General features: G+C 34.5%; 6 protein-coding genes across 7 annotated transcripts; 3 read left to right on the top strand and 3 right to left on the bottom strand.

The window, feature by feature from the left end:
* Positions 1–275: 275 nt before the first annotated feature.
* On the top strand, positions 276–1,093 carry LOC131852540 (histone H3.3A). The gene is made up of 3 exons (XM_059203218.1): positions 276–387; positions 542–829; positions 918–1,093. The coding sequence occupies exons 2-3, from the start codon at positions 548–550 to the stop codon at positions 1,044–1,046; spliced, it is 411 nt and encodes a 136-aa protein (XP_059059201.1). The 5' UTR covers positions 276–387; positions 542–547; the 3' UTR covers positions 1,047–1,093.
* A 756-nt stretch (positions 1,094–1,849) lies between these two features.
* On the bottom strand, positions 1,850–3,307 carry LOC131852529 (uncharacterized). Its single transcript, XM_059203206.1, has 2 exons — positions 3,208–3,307; positions 1,850–2,513 (listed from the first exon to the last, which is right to left on the bottom strand). Exons 1-2 carry the CDS (start codon positions 3,231–3,233, stop codon positions 2,132–2,134), a joined length of 408 nt encoding a protein of 135 aa, XP_059059189.1. The 5' UTR covers positions 3,234–3,307; the 3' UTR covers positions 1,850–2,131.
* Positions 3,308–3,685: 378 nt separating this feature from the next.
* On the bottom strand, positions 3,686–5,387 carry LOC131852468 (uncharacterized). Its single transcript, XM_059203133.1, has 4 exons — positions 5,218–5,387; positions 4,820–5,019; positions 4,236–4,501; positions 3,686–3,740 (listed from the first exon to the last, which is right to left on the bottom strand). Exons 1-4 carry the CDS (start codon positions 5,300–5,302, stop codon positions 3,686–3,688), a joined length of 606 nt encoding a protein of 201 aa, XP_059059116.1. The 5' UTR covers positions 5,303–5,387.
* A 260-nt stretch (positions 5,388–5,647) lies between these two features.
* LOC131852502 (UPF0193 protein EVG1 homolog) lies at positions 5,648–9,224 on the top strand. Its single transcript, XM_059203170.1, has 5 exons — positions 5,648–5,856; positions 6,639–6,822; positions 7,427–7,584; positions 8,260–8,496; positions 9,088–9,224. The coding sequence occupies exons 1-5, from the start codon at positions 5,733–5,735 to the stop codon at positions 9,222–9,224; spliced, it is 840 nt and encodes a 279-aa protein (XP_059059153.1). The 5' UTR covers positions 5,648–5,732.
* Positions 9,225–9,249: 25 nt separating this feature from the next.
* Positions 9,250–19,920, top strand: LOC131852500 (sorting nexin-8). 2 transcript variants are annotated; one of them, XM_059203169.1, is made up of 9 exons: positions 9,250–9,331; positions 12,994–13,193; positions 13,840–14,053; positions 14,297–14,467; positions 17,865–18,090; positions 18,376–18,481; positions 18,587–18,719; positions 18,921–19,161; positions 19,637–19,920. In XM_059203169.1, exons 1-9 carry the CDS (start codon positions 9,255–9,257, stop codon positions 19,823–19,825), a joined length of 1,557 nt encoding a protein of 518 aa, XP_059059152.1. In that variant the 5' UTR covers positions 9,250–9,254; the 3' UTR covers positions 19,826–19,920. The 2 variants fall into 2 exon arrangements, with proteins under 2 accessions (XP_059059152.1, XP_059059151.1); XM_059203168.1 differs by lacking the exons at positions 9,250–9,331; positions 12,994–13,193; positions 13,840–14,053; positions 14,297–14,467 and adding exons at positions 14,835–15,058; positions 16,193–16,413.
* Positions 9,467–11,446, bottom strand: LOC131852499 (ATP-dependent DNA helicase Q1-like). The gene has a single exon (XM_059203167.1). The coding sequence runs from the start codon at positions 11,385–11,387 to the stop codon at positions 9,468–9,470; it is 1,920 nt and encodes a 639-aa protein (XP_059059150.1). The 5' UTR covers positions 11,388–11,446; the 3' UTR covers position 9,467.
* Positions 19,921–20,508: the final 588 nt, after the last annotated feature.

The raw sequence follows: 20,508 nt of genomic DNA, 5'->3' as shown, positions 1-20,508 counted from the left end.
GTATCTGAGTAACTTAAACATTTTATTATATATTGATATGTTCAATTAATTATAAACAGCTTGAAATAAAAAAAAACATAATGCTCCGAATTTGTTCTTTTTTAATTATAAGTCGACAGTTGATATTAATAATGGCAACTTTCATGAAAGCCGCTAACCAATAAAAATTTAGATAATTGGGATTGAATTCACCAATGATGAAGCCTACATTATTCACCAATAGCAAGCAATAACGCCGTATTGTTCGTCCAATCAGCGCTAGAGATATTGGCGTCCGTATTCGCCCGCCATTCTCCCAGTCGCCATCTTGAGCATATGATCATTGTTGTGAAGCTTGTACACAAATCGTGTTAAGAATTGAGAAATTATAATAAAATTCATTAAAAGGTGTGTGAAACCTTAAATAAAATAGCATATTTTCTTTGTATATATAAACTTTTGTTAAATCTACACTTTCATTATGCTTTTATTCTAAAGTAAAAATCGATCTTTCGCAATCGTTATTGTGGTGTTCTAAATATTAATAAATATATGCTTTCAGCAAAACATGGCTCGTACAAAGCAAACTGCTCGTAAATCAACCGGAGGAAAAGCACCTCGTAAACAGTTGGCCACAAAAGCTGCTCGTAAATCAGCACCCAGTACTGGTGGAGTTAAGAAACCTCATCGTTATCGTCCTGGTACAGTAGCTCTTCGTGAAATCCGTCGTTACCAGAAGTCAACTGAGTTGCTTATTCGTAAGCTGCCTTTCCAACGATTGGTGAGAGAAATCGCTCAAGACTTCAAAACCGACCTTCGTTTCCAGTCGGCCGCTATTGGCGCTCTGCAGGTGGGCATTCTATTTTGTAAATTTACATTTTAATTTTTTAGCGTTTATTTCTATAATAATAACTACCTACAATATTTACTATTTACAGGAAGCAAGTGAGGCATATCTGGTGGGCCTGTTCGAAGACACCAACTTGTGCGCGATCCATGCAAAACGCGTTACTATCATGCCTAAAGACATCCAACTCGCTCGGCGAATTCGTGGCGAGCGTGCCTAAGTTAGTCTTAGTGTATGTACTTTATCATAAATTATTTGTAATTCAAATATAGGCATAAATTCCATAAACATTTTTTGTATGTCTCACATTTAATAACATTTTAATCATTATTGTAAGGAGGCAGAAGAACTGATTTTTTTTTATAAATAATTTTTTTAATCTAAGTTTTATGCTATGCATTTGCATAGGATACTGTAAGTTATGTGGTAGCAGATGGTTCATAATACTTTGTTACTTGTATTTCATAGCAGTGTCCCGTGTAAGGACATAGTTTATTTCTATATTTAGTGACTCCTAGTTTAAATAATGTCTAGGTAAAGTAATTAGGGGAATGTCAGCAGCCACATGTTTTGTGAGAATTCTGTGCTTGGAGTAATTTGATGCACTCTAAATGATTGTGTAATGAAAATTGGTGTTGAATAAATATAATTAGAATTTACCACTTTGTTTTCTTTTGTACTCTACTAGAAATTTTACAATGTACCTAATGGAATATTTATCCCTAATAGGATTTAAGGATTAGTGGATTAGTTTTTGTCTAACATGACATACAACAGCTTTTTTATGTCAACAGTACTCTTAATCCTAGTTTTAAAAATATATTCATAAGTGTTTTTAAGACCTTGGATGAGAATAGTATGAATCATTTCTTATTTAGTCCTTATTACTCCATATTTTGTTATTGTGATGTAATAAATGGTTGCATATGAGTAATATATTTGCATTACTAATAAAAATAACTGAAGTACATACTGACAATTATAATATGTAATACAAATTGGTTAATCAATATAGGATGTATTACAGTGATTGTAAGTAAAAACTGATAACCCTTTGGAACACAGCCCCAAATCCATATTTTTTTCATTTGTGTCTATTATCCTTTCCTAATTAATTTCCCAAGTTTATTTTAGGATAAAATAATCTTATGTACTGCATTGTAAAAATGCCTAGTTTTTGTTATTATACAAATGTATTTTTTATGTTTACAGGGCACAAATGTTAAATGAAATAAAATAAACAACAAATAATTTATATTATTATTAACAATCTACAGTTACTGTACAACATAATACTATCTTATTCTAAGCTTTTGCCTCTATCTCATCCAATTCCTTAAGTCGTTTCTCAATGTCTTCAACACTTTTGCCATGTTCTTTATTAAATTTATATGATTGAATTAGTTGTTCTTTCTCCAGACCTTTAATCCTATCATAAAGAGTCTTGTCAAATTCTTTATCTATATCACTCTCTTCTCTTAAAACACAAAAGTATATGAGGAATACTGCAAGACTGCCCACAACACTGTATGGTTGGTACCATGGTATATTAATGTTAGTTCTTTTAAAGACAGGTGTTGCCGTTTTCCTTGCTGCAGCACTTGTTGTAAATTTCACTGGTTCATTTTCGTTTATTTCAATTTTACTAGAGAAATTTCTAACCTGCCTGTTTGGGCGGAAATATTTCCTAAAATTATAAAATCATTAATAAGTTTTATGAACATTTGAATGTTATGAAAAAAATGTGTTGTTATGGACAAACAGTATTTAGTGGCAATGCTTCAAACAAATAAACATAATGTCAACTACTACTGTAATACAATTATAAACATGTCATTGAAATAGGAATTAAGTCATAAATAAGGGTCAGGAATAAAGATATTCTGAATATTAAATTGTCAATAATTTGTAATTATACTAATATCTTTTTCAAATATATAGTAATCATACTAATTTTAACCTTTTTAATTTAATAAAAGTAGCTCATTAGCTAGCTGTAGGAAACTTTAAAATTGAGCTAGACCACTTATGTATCTGCACAATTAACATGGAGCAAACAAGTGACTCTTGGGTATTCAAGACACAGGGGTGCCAAAGAACACGTTGGAACTATGACATCAACCTGGCTCTGGGACCCCTCTGGAATAGAGCTGGAGAAGGCCAATGCCAAAAGGCACGTTGAGTATGGGACATTGTCTAAACTAAATAATGTTCCCAACCTTGGCAAAAGGCTTTATATAAGACTTCAAGTATATTAATAAAGACTTTATATTGCTACCGACAATATTAAAAGAGCAAAGTAAATTACAGACCTACTTAAAACAAAGTATTTAATATAATGTTTTGTAGTGAATAACCTTATTATTAATTTCAATTATTACCTGAAGAAATGAAAACTTCTATTCATTTCTGAATAGTTTTGAATAAAATAGAATTATACAATTTTTTATTATTTTTACTAGAACAAAACTTCAGCACAGATCAAATTGCACGAGTGAATGACAGAAAAATTTGACATTTGATAAAGTCAAATCACAGATTACCTAGACGGAATAAAATATTACTTTTTAAATTGTCTGACTCCACGACTGTGAAATTTAGCTCAAATTAGTTTAGAGCTTAATTAATTTAGATTTTTCCTGGTTTAACAAAGACCCCTATACCCTACAACTCTATCTCAAGTAATTATGTATGTTTCACAGGAATGGTATATAGTCAATGGATTTTAAATTCTTTAGATTGTTATGGTCACCAAATTTTCAAAATATGGAGGTAGTATTATCAGTATCACGAGCACTTGGATGAGAGTTAAAGGTAATAGTAATTAAATGATTTGTTTTTTTTACTTATATCAATATATTATTTCTGTAGATTATCCACCATTTCTGAAGAATATTGAAGTGCATTTTTAATTCTGTAACAAGTTAATTACATAATGTCAGATTTTTTCCATTTCAGTATACATAATTTATTCTTCAAATTAAAAGCACACACACTTATGTTGGATGCTGTTTTGCAAAGAAAAGACCGTTCTTGTAATCTTAAATAACCAAATCATACAAAACCTGAGTGAGGTCACTATAGAAGTACCTGTAAGATAGTTTCTAAACTACTAGGTGTAGCATGGCTGGGTTATTTTAATAATATTAAAATAAACTTGAATCTTATACACACTTTTTAAGCTACCACTCATTCGGAACACAATTTCAGTCAAGAAGATCAAAACTTGCGTGTTGCTCTTTTAAAAAAAATGTTACAGAAACTTCCAAATGGGAAGAATTTATAAGTGTTAAAACATATGTAGTTGATCGAGTAACAAAATAATTCAGTCGTAGGTTATATTGATCATAATCGATCATAAGGCGTGGTGTAGGCATTAAGACTGCAGTGCATTTCTTTGTATACCCACCTAACAAACTCTTCTCCTGTATCTGGTTCAGTCATTAAACTGTTACGTTCCGCCAAGGCCTTTTCTCGCCTTTCAATTGCCTTTTTCAATTTCTCTTCAGTAGTCAAGTCCTGAACTAAATTATCGGACTTTTTTGTGGGTCTCGGTGTTACATCTGTCCATGTAGGTCTTATGAGCAATGTCCAAATATCGCATTTATCCGAAGCATTTTGAACTGCATCACATAACGATGATCTATGACTCCAAACTTTGGATATACCCTGATCCTGCAACACAACAGTATTTTATCTGGTTTCAAATTGTTATATAAAAACCTGGTAAGGAGTGAAAATACCGGCAGAAACCAAGATGGAACTGACTCAGCTTAACAGACCTAACTTCTTGCTACTTACGAAAATGTCTAATATCCTATGGAATAGGTAGGTAGATATAATATTAGAAAAAGTTTGTAAATTATGAAAAATGAACTACAAAATTCCATACATAGATTAGGTAGATATATATTTTAAAATACTGTTCCTAATTCCTTTTTTATTTTATAATTTAATTAACGTAGTGTCGTTTACAGCATTGTTACTTACTACCTTCGTCCTTAGTTCTTCATATTCTTTATAGCATGCTTCCACCTGCATTGAATAAGCGTCTCTACGAGTTTTTTCTATCTCTAACTGACTTCGGAGAGAATCCGTTCTTTTGATCAGTTCTTTCTCTTCTTCTACATATTTTTCATATTGCAAATCAGCATCGCGTATTGCACGATTCAATGAAGCCACAGTGGTTTCGACTGATTTCACATACGAAAGAATATTGAATTTATTAAATAGGTATGTCTAATGGACAGTTTCGGTGGTACTATAGGTATAGGTACTGGTTAGCACTATAGAACATCGCGTTGCTCCTGATGGTCGCGGGTGAAATTTTCTTTTGTTATAATAATATAATACATTTTTCGAAATAAGTCATAAGGAATGAAATAACTTACATTCACGTTTTTCTTTCAGTTTGGCTTCTTTCTCTATTTCTTGCAGTTTTATTTTTTCAATAGTTGAACCAACTGAGTTTTCCATTTTAAATTATAATCTTGAGTAAAATTAGTTCTTTTCTCCAAAAAACTACTTATTTTTATAGAGTAGATATATGTAAATATCAGCTTTTCAGTTAGAATCGACGAGGAACTAACCATTATTTTTGAAAGGAAGTAGATTTAAAAAAGGGCGGGAAATGTAGTGAATTTTCTTTTTTTTATCTTTAGCATAACTAAGCAGATAATCACTGAGTTTATTTCGTACTGTTCATCATTAGTACTCAGAACATTTAAACGAGTAAAAAAATCAATGCTGTCCGGTAAAATATTAAGAAAAAAGTGGTTGCCCGGGCAATTTAAAAACAAACTTAATAACTATAATAGTTATTGTTGAACTGTTAAACACTTATCATATTGAGCTTTTGATTGATAGTTTATTGTACACTGGATGAATTATTTACTGAATATTTATAATGGAAAGACCGGATTCCCAAGGATTTATCAATGTAACATGGCCAAGCAAAACTGTTCCCCACGGTGGTATTTTTCATTCTCAGATTGTGGAACCATCAACTGATAAACAACAATTCTTAAAAGGTGCGCAAAAGTTTATACCAGCATTTTTTCCAGCCTATCTGAAACTGCAAGTTTTCAATAGAAGGTGGAAAGGCGTTCTCCATTTCTGCTTCATCGCTAGCGATTTCAGAGCTGTGGGTATATAGAGACTTAATTCAAATCTATTAAATATAAACCAAATTAATATTCTATATACATATGTATAAATATCAATATTAAGAAAATTTGTAAATATATAATGTTATTCTACCTGTTGGATTCAAACATATTTTGCAAATGTGGGCAAGTATTATGAACATACAATAATTGGTATGGCAAGGCAATGCTACTACAAGTACTTATGATTCATAATGCTATGTGCAGATTGAATCAGGATGTGGTTCATTTTGGCGGCGAGGAGGAATATCATGGGGTTTTTGGTGATCAGGAGTCTCACTAGACCCATCCGTCCAACCTCTGAGACGAACGGGTCTCCATGAGGGATTTTCCACACGTAAAAATAAAAGGATGTAGTTCATTTTAACAATTTAATCAACCATCTGTATGTTTTTCCTATGGATGATAATGGAATGGTACACCCGCCTGCTCTATCGGTTTACGCTGGCAGGGCATCAGTGAATGATGAGTATGTGGTCAGGACAGTTAGCCCATCATAGTAATTTCTCCATGAATTTATCACGATGGTTTTCAGGGGAACAACGTGGATGTCAACCTGATATAGTACATTGCTAGCAATGGGGTCCACATCAACATCACATCCACCAATCAACCATACATTTAATTTTGTTTGTTATTATCACCAGTACTTTTGGAAGAATCTAAGCTCACCATTGCTCAGCGACGTAGCGCGTATACTCTGAGACGAGATGACCAGAAACCAGATCATCAGATTTACACTGGACCACAAATGTCAACAGTGCGGCCGCGCACCTCCCGCCGACGTTCATTATCTGCTATCAGGGAATCTGGAGTTTTTGAAATTGAGCCGTAAATCTGCTTATGTATCAAATATCTAAACCTACTTATACATAAAATATCATTATTCATATAGCTCTATTACATACTCTTTATGATATGTCAAATCCACCGTCAGATCGGAGTGCTTCCAGCTAAGAACAACTGACAAGAAACTCTCCTCTTAGACTTTTCAAATGACCTAGAACATGTTCACAAAAGTTCAAAATTAATTAGGGAGAATAGAGTCACCACCATCATATGCTATTGCAATTTTGTCAAAAAAAGCAAAAAATATTTGTAGATACGGTTTCGGTGGTCTAGCAGTTTAGCACTCGCTTTACTTCCGATGGTCGCGGATTCGATTCCTCGCAAGATAAAACATTTGTATTCATGAGTATGACTGTTTCTATCGATCTGGGAGTTTGTATGTATATTATGTAGTATTTATATCAGTTGTCTAGTACCCATAATACAAGCTCTACTTACCTTGGGACCAGATGGCGTTGTCCAAGGATATTACTAGTGTTATTATTTGTAACTTTTTATTAGGTTTTATTATTATTCAAATTTAAAACAAAAGGGTGAAATATAAAATTACACAATAAAAAATAATAAGAATATATTTTATATTCAGATATTGTCCATTAAAACGAGGCGAAGATCGGGAGAAATTGAAGCAGAATTTGGCGAATTTCATGGAACACGGTGACATTCCGCAAAAAGTGACTTCACCACCTCGATCTGTAAAAGCCATTCGCAAATTACCCACCAATAAAGAAAAATGGAATGATCGTAAGATTTTCTTTTCTTTCTGTCAATCTTAGTACTTAGTTATGATACGGAGCATATCATAACAGTACTATAGGAGGGAATAGAATTGTTAGTAATGTGGATTCCATAGCTAGTAACATACCAATCAGGTCCACGTGATTCCTCTGGAAACCATCGTGATAAATTCCTAGTGAATTTGTCACGATGGGCTAACTGACCTGTCCTCATGTTCATCTTAACATCCTCCTCTGGTGCTCCGTCAGCGTATACCGTTAGCGCAGACGGGTGCAACATGCCATTATCATCCATCAAAAAAGATTATAACAGTGCTATATTATAGAAAATATATGGTACCACAACACATTGTAGTAGGATATATAATGTATATAAATATGTTAGCTGACTAACTTCGGTCTTATATTTATGTTATATAGCCTTTCCTCAATAAATGGGCTACCCAATTATAAAATATTATTTAATTTCAAGCCCATAGTTCCTAAGATTAGCTCGTTCAAATTCTTCCACTATAATAAGTATACATTAAAATTATTAGTAAGGGGCTTAAAAGACAATAAGAAAATTAAGCATTCCAAAACATGACCCCAAAAAGTGTACTCGTAAATAGAGATGAATGGTAAATTATTATTACAGGTATTTACGATATTATTTCTTCTCATTATTCAATATTTCTAACAGTTGTAACTCAAATTCGGGAGCGGGCCGAGTGGCTTGCTGAAATGGAATATCTTGGTGAGGCGGGACAGCACCGGGATATTATAAAGGATCAGATAGCAGAAAGAATGCGAGCATTGGATGCGCTGGGCTTAGATGAGTACAACACAAACAGATCTACTGACTCCGGATTCAGTACAGTGAGAAGTACAGAGAATAACCAAATGAGTGTTAGAAGTAATGGCAGTGTGGCTAAATCTGGTAAGTGCAACAAATCTGAGATATATATAGCTGTCCGGGCAAACGTTGTTTTGCCTTAAAATAAAAAAAAAATTTAGGGGTGGACTACCCCTAACATTTAGGGGGATGAAAAATAGATGTTGGCCGATTCTCAGACCTACTCAATACGCTCACAAAATTTCATGAGAATCGGTCAAGCCGTTTCGGAGGAGTATGGGAACGAAAACTGTGACAAGAGAATTTTATATATAAGATGTAATTGGACGAAACAAGCCGACATCTTAGCATTAAGTGATAAAAATCGCCCATATATACATGCGCTGCATCACAGACATAACGTCATAGTGTAACTGATGTAGCACCATTCATAGGTTACCATTCCAGAGGACTAAAATGTCATGCCTCATACCCTGGAATAGTAATTGTGATAATACATCAGAAGAAAGCTTTAAGAACAGCATGTGCTGATTCTATTCAGTTCCTATTACTTAATCATCACTAGCTGAATAAAATATAAGATATTAAAAGCTACTAAAGAAATTAAACACATTGACATTTATCTATTATTACAAGATATTTATAATTTTAGTTTAAATTTGTTTTCATTTATAGTGTCCTCGACACCTTCTACTAAGATGCAAAGGAAACTCGCACAGAAGTCTGCAATAAGGCATAAAATTATTGAAGAAAATGTTTCATCTTACAGACAATTATCTCCACTACAGTATTCAGCAAGACGTCGTGTTTAAGATGTGGTTTATAGAAAATATTTTGCTAATATGTTACCTTATGTTGGATATTTAAAAAGAAAAAATTACCTTTTGAAAACATACAACTCTGGAACCAGTTGCAATATGTATTGATGCACTTTTGGCACACTGCATTGTGAGTTATAATAGTAAATTGGCATCAACATATTCTGTAGTAAACGAAAGGACTTTAATGTGGAATTATATAATCATATTAAATTCTGTGTCCACTAATTTCTTATTTTATTCATCATCTGATTCTATAATCATTATTTTAGACTTTTTCGTTTTTGAATCACTGCTGGTTTCTTTTGATTTCCTTTTTTTTACAATTTTGTCTTCATTATCAGGTACTATTATTGTTGTTGTGTTATAATCTTTAGGGGCGGGTGAACTCAATTCAAAAGTTGAATATTTTCTCACTGGCATGAGTAATACAAAATTAGTATCTTGTACTAGGTCCATATTAGGTCCTTTTTTTATGTAACTTATAGTAGAATATGCAGTGTAGTGAAAATCTTCAACTAGATAACTTTCAACTAACAGATAAGCTATCACATCTTCACCTATAACTCTTGAAAAATTTGGTTCTTTGCCCTTATGCCTCAAATTTACACTACCTTTTAGAAACCATGCATCCAGTAATTTTTGTGCTGTTAGCTTAGTGTCTAATTTTTCTGCATTGTCTATGATACTAGCTATTGTTTTACAATGTGTTTCAAGACTTATTTCTTTGATATTATTGTTAGGGTGACTACACACATCACACATTTCATTGCAATCAGCATTACCCCAGTCCTCATCGAAATGCTCAGCTATCAACTGCCTTCTACACAATACACCATTAAGGCAGTACTTAATCATGCCATACAAGTGCTCTAAACTGCCAACAGAAGAGAAAACCATGGTGCTTACTTTGAAGATATCTTGCATGCGATACAATGTCACACATTCAGCTCTGAGACCGTCCCGTCCGGCTCTACCACTTTCCTGGTAATAGTTCTCCATAGATTTACTTATTGTATGATGTATGACAAACCTAACATCAGGTTTATCTATACCCATGCCAAATGCAACTGTTGCCACAATAGCCTGATAATGCTTGTCATGCCACTTAATGTGGACACTTGATCTAGTTGCAGGTTCCATGTTTGCATGATAGCTACCAACCTTCAGACCTCTTTTGCGTAATCCATCAGCAATATCTTCAGAGTCTTTAATACTGTGTGTATAAATTATACCACTTTCCCCTTTGTATCTGTACTTCAAAAGTTTCTCTAAAATGGTCAAACAGTTATCCTGTGATGATGGTTTTTCTAATATTTTATAATATAAATTAGGTCGATTAAAAGTAGATTTTATTACTAAGCAGCCTGGAATATTTAGAATTTTTTGAACATCATTCAATACATGTGCAGTAGCTGTGGCAGTCAGTCCTAGAATAGGCACATTAGGAAACATATTGGATAATATACCGAGATATTTATAATCCGGTCTAAAGTCATGTCCCCACTGTGAACAACAGTGTACCTCATCTATGGCAATCCTCTGCAACCTACCATCAGCATAACATTTTTGTAAGTTGGACATGAATCTCTTGCTTTTAGCCAGTCTCTCTGGGGTCACATAAAGCAATTGAATAGGGGCATTTTTGTCTTTTAACATATTTAGAGCTAATGAAGTGTCTTCTTTTGAACTTGTACTAGTCATAAGTTTTGCGGGGATGTTCTTATTAGTGAGAGACCTTACTTGATCCTCCATCAATGAAACCAAGGGTGAAATGACAACCGTGATGCCGGGCTTGACCAAAGCCGGTAGCTGATAGCACAAACTTTTGCCAGCACCAGTAGGCATCACGACAATAGCATGTTGACCAGATAAAGTTGAATTTATTGCACTTAATTGTTTGGGCCGAAATGATTTTATAGCAAACACTTCTTGTAAGATTGTTTTCACTTTATCTGACCATTCGTATTGTGTTCCAGCCCAATCTACGCTCGCTAAACTATCTGATTTTACTTTGTTTATAGCGTTTTTCAACTTAGTTTTTTTCTCATGTAGTTCTCGTTGCTTGTTTCTCCATTTAGCTATTTCGGCTTCTACTTTGACCAATTCTTTGTCAACATTTTTTATTTCTCTTTCTAATTCTTCAACAGAGTTCATTATTATACAGGAGCTTTATTTAATAAATTAATTACGAGTTATAACTTATAACATACTTAACATAGTGTGATAGTTTTGATTTAACCGTCAATGTCAAATTCTAGACTAACTGACGTTGACATTATTGACTTGACATTGATAATAAACTATATGTTTTTTTATACTACGATGGTGGCAAACAAGCATACGGCTATCCTATACAATAGTCGTTAAAAAAATCATCAACACTATATAAATAAATAGAGAAAAGATAATAATAATAATACCATTATTCCAAATCGAAGATGCCAATAGTTCTTAGGTTAAGTGTAAATATTGCGTTAATAAATACGTCTCCGTCCGTAAATGTTCAGTTTAAAATATTTAGCACCAGTCCTAAAGGGCTAAAATCCGGTTCACGGGGATTGTTGCCCCAGAGTTGATACAGATCATATTGCAACTGCGCCCTTCTTGAGGGGCGTAAAGAACTTATGACTGTTTGTCCTAACTAAAATTATTAAAAAATAACTATGTCATGCACAATAGAATATAACATGCAGAATGTTATTGTATGTGCTTGAATTATTTTTAAAACACAATTATGTTTAATATAGTATTTAGGTATGATTTTTGTCTTAATAAAATTAATCTTTCTTCTTCAAACGATTAAAGTTTATATGCAACGATTACTTACTCAATTATATATATCTATATAATTGAGTAAGTATGCATTGCTAATTGAACTAGTAAAATTATTCTCCGATACACATGAATGTAAACAATTTGTAGATTGATAAGTAGGTAGTAGCAAGTATAAGTAGGTAGGCCGCAAAGTGTTTGATTACGTTATCCAATTTGTACCAATAAACAAGGAGGAAGTGGTAATGACGACTGTGGGTCACACAGTCGCCACTACTGACTGTCTCGACAAGTAATCATGCAAGTTATAGTCTTGCTTTTCATGCAATCGTGAGTATGTTGACATTACCTTGTGAATTAACTGATATGGTGAAAATTATTGTATCTGTCTGTGTATTTTTTAACTACTAGTAAATATTGAATATGTGAAATTAAGCTCAAAATATTTTGTTTTATTGTTTATGTTTTTCTGTATCTGATCTTAGAATGTGCTTAACAGAATTGAATGCGGTATTCACTAAAGTGATGTAGTGACGTTTTAGTAACACATAGCGTTTGTCTTATTCTAATTATTCCGCAAATTAAAAAGTTCAAAGTTATAGTTATTCCGAATAATACCCGTACGAAGTCGCGGGAACTACTTGTCTATAATAAATCGGATAGGATACCACTTTCTCGCACTCTCGTCTTGTCCGTGTTCCGTAACATATACCTCATAAAATATCTTTTGTTTTAATCGATTTATATATCATAACATAGTATAAAACAAAGTCGTTGTTGCTGTCTGCCCGTCCCTATGTATGCTTAAATCTTTAAAACTACGCAACGGATTTTAAAGCGGTTTTTTAATAGATAGAGTGATTCAAGAGGAAGGTACATGTACACCCGGGCGAAGCCGGGGCGAGTAGCTAGTATAATATATGTAAGAAAGTGGTATACGAAATAATATGGTGACTTAAACATTGATGATAGTCATTCTCATTGTCAGTGGTCTCGTGTGGTGCAGTGGAGAAATAGCAGCATTAATTCTAGCAAGAGGTGGATCTAAAGGTGTTAGATTAAAGAATCTGCAAACTGTGGGTGGTACAACTTTACTTAGACGGGCCATAAACACAGCACTGAAAGCAGGAATCAATGATGTTACAGTCTCTACAGACCATCCTGTTATAGCTTTGGAGGCAATAAAAAGTAAGTTATTGTTTCTTAAACAGTTATACTTCTATATTATTTTCAGTAATTAAATAGTCTTCAATCATTAAATTTAGCAACATAGATAAATGATGTCATGGAGAAGTTTTACTACCCTAACTTACACCTAAAACATAGTGGGTTCAAATATGTCCGATAGAAAAAAAATAGGATACCTATTTTTTTTAATTTAATTGATATTTATATATCAATTAAATTAATATCGTTGTTTTATTATATATATAAGAAAACAACGACGACAAACATTGAAATAATCTGTAAGGCATCTGTAGGCTTGCCCTTTTACAATACCTTTGGCTACCTCATCCTGGGTAAGTCGTGACGGTACGTCATTATAATTAGCAGTATAAGTAAACACTTACTTAACTGCTTGTTAAAAAGATGAGCTTCCTTAGTCAGATCCGCTAACTATTATGTTACTCGCCATTTTCAGTATCAAACATGTTACCTTCGTTACGCTTACGATTATCCTTTAAAGTGTTCTCAGTAGTGTTGATTTTTGTAGGCCAAAGATGTGTGACATCTTAGTTTAAAATATAGTTGCTATAAATAATAGCTACTGGACCCGTTACCATAACCATAGTTGCTTAGAACTTTGCACTTTAAACTATACTTGGTCTTGCAGGTGGGGCATCGTTATTTCATCGCAGTAGAATAACAGCTACTGACGGGGCGCCATCAATTTGGGGTGCTTCCGAATTTTTAGCTGCAAAACCACACGTAACAGTTTTAGTTTTAATTCAAGCCACATCACCTTTCACCCAAGCATCACAAGTTCAGCATGCTGTAAAGAAATTAAATTCTCCTAAAGCATACGATTGTGTTTTTTCAGTTGTAAAGTAGGTATTTCAATAGGACACAATACTTTTATATCTTGATATTTTAAGATTTAAAATTAATACAATTGTTTGCTTTAACCGTATTTCACATAATTATGTACATTAAGAAAAATATTGATACTACTTGTACATCGAATTACTATATTAACATAGAGGTTGAGACTGTACTAAATTAAGCTCAGTGTATATTGGAAAATATAACATAATAATAAACCATATTAAATATGTGTGAATAACTTACAGAAGCTTTAAATTGCGATGGCGTTATGACAACAGCGATTATGTTACTGCTCTAAATTTTCAAATTGAAGCACGCCCGAGAAGGCAAGATTGGAATGGAGAACTAGTAGAAACCGGTGCTTTTTATATAACTAGGCGATTCTTAATAGAAAAGGGTAGCTTTCAAAATAATAAGTAAGTATAAATGAAAAGGAGTCGAGAATATCTTAAACATTATGAAATGTATAACATAACGAGAATATAACATGTGTTGCAATAAGGGATTGAATTTAATTGTAATCTCGAATTTACATGTAACAGATAATTTGCTATTACTTAAAACGTCTACTGCATGTATATAAATTTTAGATTTAGCTAAAATCTAAGGTTTCTACTGTACATGCACAGTTTTAGTTACACTGTCCTTCGTCACAGAAAAGCTGAGACGTTCATCATTATTACTGGCTGTGTCCTACATAAAAATGTACTCTATGCTGTAGTCTCTGAAATCTCTGCTGTGTACAGCGCAGAGTAATTAATTTATTTCAAGTCTGTGATTTAATTGTACTTTTGTGTTGTCTGTTTATTTTATTATTTTTATTTTATTTATATTATTTTAATTTAGCATAAAATCTATCGATATTAAACAACAATCTCATTATTTGTCTTTACATTATAGTTGTACAGTTTTGGAGACATCATATAGGCACAGTATAGAAGTGGATTCATATTATGATCTTCAAGTTGCTGACGTCCTATTTAATTCCAACTTAGTTTAAAAACAAGGTAACTTTATTACAATTTTTTTTATATAGGCACATAAATAGTTAATATTTATTTCATGTAAAATTACAAATGTTGTTCATTTATTTTGTAGTACATGTGCCTACTAGGAAACTTAGTAGGTACATGTGGTGAAAGCTAATGTTATGATTTCATTTATCCATCGGACCATCAGTTGTAACACATAGTTACTACACTTAGATGTGTTTAACACTAAAGGAAAGATAAGATCTGGACTTACACAATTTTTTTTTCTTTTCTATTAGTAAATATGTTTTTTGACATAATTACATATTTTCAATTTATTGAAACGTTTTATACTAAACACCTTATATAAAAGTTGTATCAATAAATGCTATACCTATTGCTTTCAAATTCTCTTTAAGGGAAATTAAATAAGGGTGTTGTAATAATTCAAACTAATGACACCATGCTATGTACTATGTCAGGTTGTAGTCCACATAGCTCCCTTCATTGTGTAGATTTCTGGTGAATTTGCCACAACAGCCTAAAATCCATCAATTATCTTCCATAAAATGCATATTAAATTTTTTTTTGTTATAGGGTCTTATGTGATTTAACTCATAAGTATAGTAGATTTTAATATAATGTAACTATATTTAGGGGTTAATCCTCTTGTCACACAATATCACTCACCCTCCCCAACCCCCATGTGTGACGCATTTTATGGAGGATAATATCCATTACAGAAAAACAAAATTTAATTGTTACCCCTTTATAATCCTATTAATATTATAAATGCGAAAGTTTGTAAGTATGGATGTTTGTTACTCTTTTAAGTAAAAACTACTGAATGGATTTTGATGAAACTTTATAGTAATATATATATTACAAATAGAAATAAAGAAATTAATAAATATATATAAAAATATACTATCTGTGTTTTGTTAGTTTCACTATTCTGTGTTAATTGCTGTAAATTTCAAAAAAATTTATAGCCTATATATTTTTATATATAGGCTATATTTAAGTATAATTTGTAAATATATGTAATTAAGTTTTGATTGATGTAATGTCTGATAAACAACTATATGATGAATAATGTTCTTCTTTATTTATGGCAACCTTACATAAATATAATTACATAAGTTCTATCATACTAATTTGTTATTTCAGTGCCAAATTACAACCATGTCGAACAATACAGATCCTCTAACATTTGAAGATTTGGAAGCAACAGATGTCATCACTGTAGAATTAGTTCCGGAAAGAAAGGGACTCATATTAAAGCATTGTGAATATTATGTCAGCTCCAGACGACATGGCACAACTGTGACGAGGCGGTTCAATGAGTTTGCCCAGTTATATGATGTCTTATATGCTAAATATCCTTATCGGTGAGTTTAATATATATTATTATAGAGAATTCAAGCTGAGTTTCTTGTGAGTTTTTCAAAACAAAAGTGTTCAGAACTGAGTACTTGTCAATCCTTCTCATCTCAAAATCATTCCAAAGTAATGGTAGAATTGACATATCATAAGAGTCTGTAATTGACCTACATGAAAGATATTTGGATTTGATTTGATTTGATATAATCTAGTGTCGTTAAAAATACTAGTGGTTGTCCAATAGTAAATAATAAGTTTGAACATTATAAAATAATGTAAATATGCTAGGTGACTCTAACTAGACATATTATTTTATTTTCATATTATTAAATTATAGCCTATATGTTATATTATATTATGCTGTATAAGCTATATTACTATAAAGTTTTATCAAAAATATTAGTAACATCATAAACATATCTATGTGTAAACAGCTGTTTCATCTGTAGATAATTCATATGGAATAAATTCTGATGTCATATGTATATTTATAATATTAAATTTTGCAGAAGGCAGTAATGTTTGTACTATATTGCAAAATTTTATGTATAATTTTTAAGTGCTATTTAGAAATGATGCCTATGTAATATATATTTTTTGTTGAGTTGATTTATAAGCAACAATAGTGTAAACTGGTATATTGATAGATCATTCAGGATGAGTATATAGAGATAAAAGGCGTTATCAGTTGCATTCTCTCGCTGCCATATGGCTAACCAGTGTAGATAGTCTTGTTGTCAAGTATGAATGACCAACAGCATTTATTATTATTAGAGTTTGGGTATTTGATAGTTAAAATTTATACAGCTAGGTTTGTATATGTAACTATCACCTTACATGTAAGTATAATTTCCATGTGGTACATAATTGGAATTAAAAAAAAAAACAACTTAAGTTTCTTGCCAACTCTTCTCAACTGTAGTAATTGATATAGAAGGTATGGAATAGGTAAAAAATGTATACATAAGTGGCGATAAACGATAATATAAATATAAATATGTGTTTAGTCAATTTGCGGTAACCAGTGAAGGCCCTAGACTATATGCATATGCATATAATCTTTTTACTCAATTTACATAGGCTAAAACTATGATATTTGTAATGTAATGAAATGGTAAAGAACCTGACAGCATTTCTAATGGTAAGCGGTAACCATTACTAATTCACATGAATAGCATTAAGAACTTCATATTATCGTATGACCTACCCGTCTGATGCCTGTAAAGATGAAGTATGAGTATCGTATGAAGCTGTTACGGCCAACAGCATTAGAGTAGTCCGAAAAAAAAGCCTGTAAAGAGTCCCGTATGAGTGATAAACTCATGTGATCATTCTGGATCACTAAGATATAAGGCCTGAAACACGACAACTGGCGTCTGAAATACTACATACTACTATTTACAAAGTCTACTTCGGTAGTAAAGTAGTAAGAGTATTTAAAAAAATATTAAATTTTCAGCGCTGTCTGCCGTTTGCCGCCAAAACGTATGGTCGTCGGAGGTGGGAGTCCGCTTTTTCTGCAACGCCGTAGAGCAGCACTGCAGCGCTGGTTAACACTAGTCGCCAGGCATCCTGTTCTTGCTCACGACGCTGACCTTCGCACTTTCCTATGCGAGACCACTGTAAGACTCGATAAACCCAAGCACGATGAGTTCATGTTGGCTGGCAGTCAAGAAGATATCCCGGTAAGTACCTACTAGTAAATTATAGAATTCGTTATATGAGTATGGACGCTATTAGCTTCATATGTATACATTACATTTGCAGTTATAGTTTTTTGTATATGATATATAGGAATTTTTAATAAATTTTGGATAGGATTGTAATAACACTGACTGGAATTACTACAACAAGGACTCTTTTTGTGTATGTATTTTTAAAAATAATATGGTAATTGCTTACTTATTTTCCAGCATAAGATACTTTGTGTAGTTATTTGAATAAATATTTACATCTGTAAATTATTTCAGAGAGATATGACAACGGAAGATATGCAGGCAGCGTTTGTATGCGAACAAGAGCAGCTACGTTTAATACAATTGGGTCTGGGGAGACTGTTTAAAATATGTGAAAAAGGTTAGTTCATAGAGTTAATTGAATACTGTAATAGATGTACCAGTACCTAATTAAAATATTATTTGAAATGTGACGTATAATGGAATATATTTGGTTTAATCACAGTGGAAAGTCGATCTGAGGCGGAGCGAGCGGACATTCGGGAATTAGGGGCAGGTTTGAACGCCCTGTCGGCGCCGGTAGCGGCCGATTCGCCGCGGTGGTCACATGTTAAGGAATCTTTGAGAGCGGCTGCCCAGTAAGTGTGATGTATTATTACTGTGTGGAATAATATGGGAATAGTGGTGACGGGAGGGGGAGTGGGAGGAACTTAAAATTTAGATTTATATAAATTGTTTTTGAAAAATAAGTAGGTAAGCAGATTAGTAGAGACGCAATAAATTTCATATGAATCGAGATACTTATAATGAATGACTACGCCTGTGTTGAAATCGAGCAGGTTAGCAACAGAGATGGGCGAAGCTCGTAACGGGATCGAGGAGGCGGAGTTCACGGAGGAGGGCGCGGGCGGGCGCGTGCAGCTGGCGCTCGAGGCGCTGGGCGCGTTCCGCGAGCTGTGCGCGCGCCTCACGCGCGGCCTGCACGCCGAGCGCGCCGCCGCCGCCGCGCACGCGCCGCACTCGCCCGCCGCGCACGCGCTGCGTCTCCGCCACGGGTACGCGCTGCGCGCCGCGCTCGAGGTACGTCCCACTGTGTCTACTGCGCGGCCTGCACGCCGAGCGCGCCGCCGCCGCCGCGCACGCGCCGCACTCGCCCGCCGCGCACGCGCTGCGTCTCCGCCACGGGTACGCGCTGCGCGCCGCGCTTCGCGCCGCGCGGCCTGCACGCCGAGCGCGCCGCCGCCGCCGCGCACGCGCCGCACTCGCCCGCCGCGCACGCGCTGCGTCTCCGCCACGGGTACGCGCTGCGCGCCGCGCTTGAGGTACGTCCCACTGTGTCTACTGCGCGGCCTGCACGCCGAGCGCGCCGCCGCAGCCGCATTATGACGCTAAAACACTTGTATCTAAGTATTTATATCAGTTTTGTAGTGCCCATAATACAAGGGGTACTTAGCTTGGAACTGGGTGTCGCTGTGTGATCAGTTAAAAACAAATATATCAGTAGACGTGTCATTAAGTATATAGATGAATATAAAAGAGTATGCGATATGTACAGGAAGCACGGGTGGGACGCGCATATGCTTTGGGCGCGCTGGAGTCACTGCCGGAGTTGTTCGGTGCGCACGGTGAAATGCGTGCACGTGCTGCCGCACTCTGGTCAGCACTCAACGCCGCGCTCGCACCGACGCCTGCGCGTGCGCACCAACCGCGCCTCTACAGGGGCCCTGTACATGGACACTCGTAAACGGTACGGCCATGGTGATACTATTTATTACAGGCAGTCCTCGTACTTACGGCATGTTAGGTTCTCGAAATACGCGACGTAAATCGAAACGACGTAAGTCGTATGAAAAAACATGTCTCGACTTGTAATAAATACAGGCAGTCCTCGTACTTACGGCATACGGCGAAATACGCGACGTAAATCGAAACGACGTAAGTCGAGACATATTTTTTCATATGTTTACATGTTAAACTCAAGGGTTAGGATCTAAACTAACCGAAAGGACTAACTAAATAAGCATGTGCGGGATAATACCCGCTCGCCGACACCGCGCCCCGCCGGCCCCACGGACATTGACCTCGCGACAAGTGAATTCTTCTATGCCGGAAATCAAAACTATTGAGGTAAGCTTGAAGATTCAGAACATTGTTCAACGTAACTTGAAATGACGTCAATCGAAACGACGTAAGTCGAGGACTGCCTGTATATTGAACCATTTTCACTGTGAAAAAAGATAAAAAGAAAACTATTTTCACCGAAACCGTAGACGTAGCTAGTAATACACTCGCGGAGGAACCTGCACGTGCGCATCAACCCCACTTCCAGGGACTTTTACATGGAGACTCTTAAACAGTATGGCCTAGATGATACAATTAATTATTTTCAACCATTTTTGAAAATTGAAAACGTAGGCGAAGCCAATA

Source organism: Achroia grisella, unplaced genomic scaffold, assembly GCF_030625045.1.
Source record: "Achroia grisella isolate CSIRO2021 unplaced genomic scaffold, CSIRO_AGI_Agris_v1 utg853, whole genome shotgun sequence".
In the NCBI taxonomy this organism is placed as follows: Eukaryota; Metazoa; Arthropoda; class Insecta; order Lepidoptera; family Pyralidae; genus Achroia; species Achroia grisella.
Note: the sequence above shows the minus strand (reverse complement) of the source record. Positions and strands in the feature narration are given on the sequence as shown.